Raw genomic sequence first — 6,247 nt, forward strand, 5'->3', positions numbered from 1 at the left:
GTGTGTGTGTGTGTGTGTGTGTGTGGCGCCAGCTCAGCCCACCAGGGGGCGGGGCTGGCTGGCATGTGGTGCTGGGGGATCAAACCGCGGTCCCTGTGCTTTGCTAAGCTTGTTCTAAGTAGGTGCTTTAGACCACTGAGCCATCTCACCAGCCCCAAAATCATCTCTTATATATCTTTTTTCTTTTTTCTTTTTTCTTTTTTTTTTTTTTGCAGAACCAGGGATTGAACTCAGGCCCTTGTGTGTGCCAGGGAAGCACTTATTCCACTGAGCCATCTCCTTGGCTTCGCAGCTTTTCTTAAGTAGTCTGTTTCCTTGTACTTTGCTGTCTTGGGTGTTTCTGGTTTTTGATATTCGTAAGTATGGAGTAATTCTTTTCCTTAAACCTTCTTAGGATTTATTTGACTTCATAAATTAGTGTGTCTTTATTTTTTCTAGAAAATTGTTTTTTGTTTTTTTGTGTTTTTTTTTTTCTTTTTTCAAATTAAGGACAGGGTATGCAGGGTCTCACTACTAGATTAGACTTTTAGTGATCCTCCTGTTTTCAGCCTCCCAAGTGCTGAGATTACAGATGCACACCACCACGCCCAGTCTCACTCACTGTCTCAGCACTCCCCTGGGGCAGGGCCAACACAGCGGGCCCAGGGATTGAACCCTGGCAGCTGTGTCTGCTTAAGCTGAACTGTGTTGCCGGCCCTGTAATTCTTTATTGTTGTCCCTTCACATATAACTCTCCTTTACTATTTTACCTTTCCTCTTGGTCTTTGGTTAAAATAATGTAACATCTTTTTATCTTCCCAGACTCAGTTTCTCTCCTACCTTGTTTTCTTTTCCTTTGAATAATTCTGAATAATTATATCTGAGCAGTATTCTAATTTATCTATTCTAAAACCTGAGACAGCAGTTGAGACTGGGTGTGGTGGCACACACCTGTAATACCAGCTCTGGGGAGGCTGTAAACAGGTGGATCACTATGAGTCCGATCTAGTAGTGAGACCCTCAACACCCTGTAGACCCTTCCCTAAAATACAAAAAGAAAAAGAAAAAAAGAATCTTGAGGGTCATTGAGATAGCTCAGCTGACTAAGTGCCTGCTTAGGCAAGAAAGGGACCTGGGTTGGATCCCCAGCACCACAGGCCCACCCCTAGGCATGCTGAGCAGGCTCAGGCATGGTGGCACATGTCCATAATCCCAGCACTAAGGAGACTGAAAAAAGAAGGATCCCTATGAGTATGTGCTGCATAGTGAGACCCTGTACCAAATACATTAAAACTAATAATAATAATCTTGAGATATTGGTTGAAGTTGATTTCAAGGCTTTCTGGGCCACCTCAATCTTAATCACTTTAAACTTGATGCAACATAACAAGAGGAATTCCTAGGCTGGCCTTGTAACCCCTTGTGAAATTTTGTTTGTCTGTGCTTGAGGTTCTCCACTTTGTCAGGGAGGAAATGGGTGGGGCTTCCACCTCAGGCACTCCTCCCTTCTCTAAGTCATTGAACATTTTCCCTGAATGACAGGTGTCCTCAGAGAAAGGGACTGCTTACTTTTCTGGCTTCTAACTTTTCTCAGGTTTGGCCCAATAATTCCTTATGGTGTGATCAGCTCTTTAAATGTCATTGGGAAATTTTTTTCTTAGTATTTGAAAGCAGCAGGGGTTGTGTCTTAGTTATTCTTCTCTCGTTGCTGGGACAAATACCTGACACTGAAAATGAGAGAAAGAGGGGCTGGTGAGATGGCTCAATGATCTACTTAGAACAAGCTTAGCAAAGCACAGGGACTGTGGTTCAATCCCCCAGCACCACATGCCAGCCAGCCCCGCTCCCTGGTGGGCTGAGCTGGCCACACACACACACACACACACACACACACACACACACAAATAAATAAAAAGAAAGAAAATGAGAGGGGCCGGGGGGATAGCTCAGTAGAATAAGCACTTGCCTGGCAAGCACAGGATGACCCTCTCCACATCTCTGAGAAAGTACCAGCTAGCCAGTTTAACGGTTCACCCCTCCCTGGCCCCGCCCTAGTCCTCTGGCCCCGCTCCTCAAGCCACTCTTGCTCCTCCAGATGTGCCTGTCCCATAAGTTACAGGAGGCTTTGGAGGGATAACTAGACACAAACCATAACAGGTTGTTTTCAGTAGAAGGGGCTGTCTGAATAATGTAGCCTACAGTGAACAGTTCATTGAGTCTTACTTTTATCTTACCCTTGTGTCTAAATTGAAACACGTGTGGCTGCTTCCTTTTGGGTTCAGGACTCTATATTAGAAGGGTTTAGAAAGCAGTATTATTTTACATGCCAATGTCATTTCTTTTTAGTACCACTACTTTCTTTTTTTTCTTTTTGCGGAACCGGGGATTGAACTCAGGCCCTTGTGCTTGCCAGGGAAGTGCTTATTCCACTATCTCCCCGGCCCCAGTACCACTACTTTCAAAAGACCCCTTTAATGACTACTGTTACCTATGGATGAGGTGGGATAAAGCTGTCTTTTGTGTAGAAATACAAGAAGCCAGTTATTGTGCTGTACAAATTAGCCTGACTTAAGTTTTATCAGTAATAATACTCATCTGGAGAAGAGGCTACATCAGTAAACGAACTTAACAGGAAGCTTCAGGTTTTCTGAATTACATTCCAACCTAAAGCCTTACTGTGATGTCCTGTGCAACATAACATTGTAATACTCTGCTCTAGAGTCAGATTGGGTTCAGTCCAGACTGATGCCCTCACATGGTAGCCACTGGGAGAACAGGGACTGAATCATTCCTGTTCATCAGCCCAGTGCCAGTAAGTGCTTATTAAATACCTGCGATGGGGCTGGTGAGATAGCTTAATGGTCTAAAGCTCCTGCTTAGGCAAGCACAGAGACTGCAGTTGAGTCCCTGTCATCACGTGCTGCACCAGCCCTGCCCCCAGGGTGGGCTGAGCCGGCCACAAAGAATAAATAAAATAAATGCCTGAGAATGACTGGGTGAGTATAATTTAGACATTATGTAGCATAAGGGCGTAATAGAGTGGTTGTAAAGTCAGGAAAGATCTTGGCTTGAGCCTTAACTCAGCTGACTAGCTGTGTGTTCTTCAGCAGATTACTTAAGCGTTCCATCTTTAATGACTCTCAATATTGTCAGCTGTTGGATGGAGTATGGTTGCTTCTACCTCCTTGGGCTGTGTGAAGATTACTAAGGAAATGCGTAGGAGCTACCTAGTACAGAATCAGTACACGTTAGGCATTCAGTAAGAAAACATGGCTATTCATTAAGCCTCAGATCTCTTAATATAGAATTAACGATGTGGGACTAGTTCAAGGCAAAATTAATTTAAGTAAACATAAGTATATACAGCACTCAGAGTAGCTCAACAAAAGCTTAGTAGGTAGTTGCTACTATTGTGTTAGTGGCAGTTTTATAATAAATTTGTGAAGGTAAATGGTATATACTCATTTTGTTTGGTGATATTTGAGACTGAACCCAGGCCCTCGTGCTTGGCAAGCATTACTTCTAATCCTGTGCCCAAGATGAACATTGCTTATTGTCAGGACTGGCCTGAAGGAGACTGCCCAGTACAAACAATGGACTCTCCATTACTGGTAGAAGCTTACTACCCCTGGTAAACAAGAAGCAAGGGCAATGAAAAATTTAGTGTGAGGCTAAATTCACCCTGAAGTCCCCTGACACTAGCTCTGTGTACCAACTTTGGGTGATTGTCCCTACAACCCCACCCCCACTCTATGCCCAGGTAAGATAGATAGATAGATAGATAGATAGATAGATAGATAGATAGATAGATAGATAGATCCCCTTAGCTATTTGCTGATACTTGCTCCAAAATACCAGCCTGCCTGTAGGTAGGAGAATAAAATCTGATTTTCCTCAGTTTCAGGCTGCATGTGGTTTCCTTACACACTCTTATTACACATATTACATATACGTCATTGATCTACATTTGTCTTCATCTAACTGATTTAATCTAAAGGTTTTGGTAATTTAACTAGTTACTTCCAATATGGGCGCTTAAAAACTTAACTTTTTACTAGAAACACATGAAAGAGCTTTATCAAGTTAAGATTTGGTGCTTTTTAAGTCTTAACAAAATAAGCATGTGGTACTAACTGTATTTGTCATCATTTTACAACAGAAGCAATATTAAAGTTACAATTTTTAAATACTCTTCATAAATGAAGCAATGAAGAGATAAATAAAGGCCAAATTCTGCTATAATAACCTCAATAGAATATGGAGATTTATTGGCCTACTGAAATGTTGTTGTGAAAGGTGGAAATGACACTTTTAGCCAGCAGCAGTTGCAAAAGTTGACGGCCCAGATTTTTCTGTTGAAGTTAGTGCAGAGGATGGTGACTGATCGGGGACAAGGGATATAGCTCAGCAGCATAAACGCCTGCTTGGCAAACACAAGGTCCTGAGTTCAATCCCTGGTACTGCAAAAAAAAAAAAAAGGATAGTGACTGAGCAAATGAGGATACCTCTGTGCCCCTGCTTTTATGAGCAGTTTTCCACCGAGAGAGCTGTGGTGCTGCCATGCATTCCCTGCCCCTGACAGCTGCCTGTGTGTGAGTGCCTGCTGCCGGGTGGGCACTTCCCAGAGCAGTTTCCATTGAACAACTCTTTATCCTTTCCACAGTCTCCTGCCTGAGGTACTAATGCTGTTTTGCAGGTTAGGAAATTGAGATTTAAAGAAACCAAGGGATTTGGTAGTCACCCAACTAGGAAGGAATCAAAATGAGTAACTCCACAACAGACCTCTTCGTCACCATGATGTATTATTACCTCTGTGACAAAACACACTGCTTACTTTTCTGATAAAGTTAATTATTTCATAATTTATCTCACAAAGATACTTTAAAAATTCATTTATCTTTTGCTATTTTCTAGGTAATGAAAGAAAGGTTTCCTGTTTTTAGGGAGCAGAGAGTTGAGCAAACAGTGACTAAGTATGGAGCAGAGTAAGTTTTTTGAGTCTCACGATCACTAGTTTCCTAGAAGCTTGCCCAGGCTAGCCTTTCTGGTACAGTAGGATGTGAGACCAGTAATTGAGGGAGAAGATAAGGACTTTGCTTTTGACTCTCTTCTCTTCTCTTAGATAGACATTATATAGAACAGGAATTATATGGAAATAATATAAGCGAGGTAGCAAGATTCCTGAGGTTTTCTGCCTAGAAGGATCCTTTAGATATTTGGTTTTTCTGATTCTCTTCCCTTTTCCCTGTTTAGTTTGCCATTGTCTTGGGGAGATATATTTCACATGAGCAAATTGGCAAGGCTAATAAAAAAATAAACTCAGTAAGGTATTTGAAATTTAGGTTTTTGTCATAGGAAAAAAGGAAAAGGGTAAAGAGCTAATTCAAAGGGAAGTTTTAAGCAGTAAAAGGTAAGCCCTGCATATCTAGGGGCTGAATGTTGGCTGCCGGAGTGGAAGAAATGAGAAAGCTTCTGATAGAGCCACAGAAAACATGCCGTTTATCACAAAACAAGGGATTAGGAGTCTTACTTTCATTGGATTTGTGGTTCACTTGGCTGGATAATTGCATTTTATCTTTGAGGTGTTGTATAATAAAGCATGTTAAGTGTGGGTCTACTTATAAATACTGTTTCTTATATTTGAATAATCTAGGAAAACAGACTGACAGCTAAAGATTGAACATGTAATTCAATGTCCCTTCTGGTTTTAAAAAATATGAGGGGCTGGGGAGATACTTCAGTAAAATAAGTGCTTGCCTGGCAAGCACAAGGGCCTGAGTTCAATCCCCAGTTCTGCCCAAAAAAAATAAATAAATAAATTTAAAAAAAATATAGAGAGAGAGATGATTTTATAATTGATTTTTGTGGAGTTTTGCAGGCAGAACTTAAAACACTTAAAGCTAAAGAAGTGTACAGATTTTGCTATTTTAAAGAATTGTATAATGGATATCTTATATTTTGTATTACAGCTTTTAAACCTTCAAGGCAGCAGCCCTCCCGTAATGTTGCTACTAAGAATTATTCAGAGGTAAGAAGGTTTTTTTTTTTTTCTATTCCTACTTTATTTTTTATTGACATCAGTTATTTTTATTTTAAAGAAAGAAAAAAAATAAAAACAGTGATACAAAATCTCAAAACAAGATTTTAGGAGAGTAACAATGGTTAGTACATTGTGTGTTGTTATTGCCAAAGTAGTTTCTCATATTACAAGACATAGGCAAGAAATAATAAGCAAATAACATAGGTACAAACCTCTTTTTTTTTAAGT

The 6,247-nt window shown here is 40.6% G+C and overlaps 1 protein-coding gene across 1 annotated transcript in view; it reads left to right on the forward strand.

The window, feature by feature from the left end:
* Positions 1-6,247, forward strand: part of Mre11 (MRE11 homolog, double strand break repair nuclease) — an 87,559-nt gene that overhangs the window by 70,988 nt on the left and 10,324 nt on the right. The window contains exon 17 of the mRNA XM_023709523.1: positions 5,949-6,007. Within this exon, the coding sequence (XP_023565291.1) occupies positions 5,949-6,007 (59 nt within the window). The remainder of the gene's footprint in view (positions 1-5,948; positions 6,008-6,247) is intronic.

The sequence above is a fragment of the Octodon degus genome, unplaced genomic scaffold (assembly GCF_000260255.1).
Source record: "Octodon degus isolate 3935 unplaced genomic scaffold, OctDeg1.0 scaffold00012, whole genome shotgun sequence".
Lineage (NCBI taxonomy): Eukaryota > Metazoa > Chordata > Mammalia > Rodentia > Octodontidae > Octodon > Octodon degus.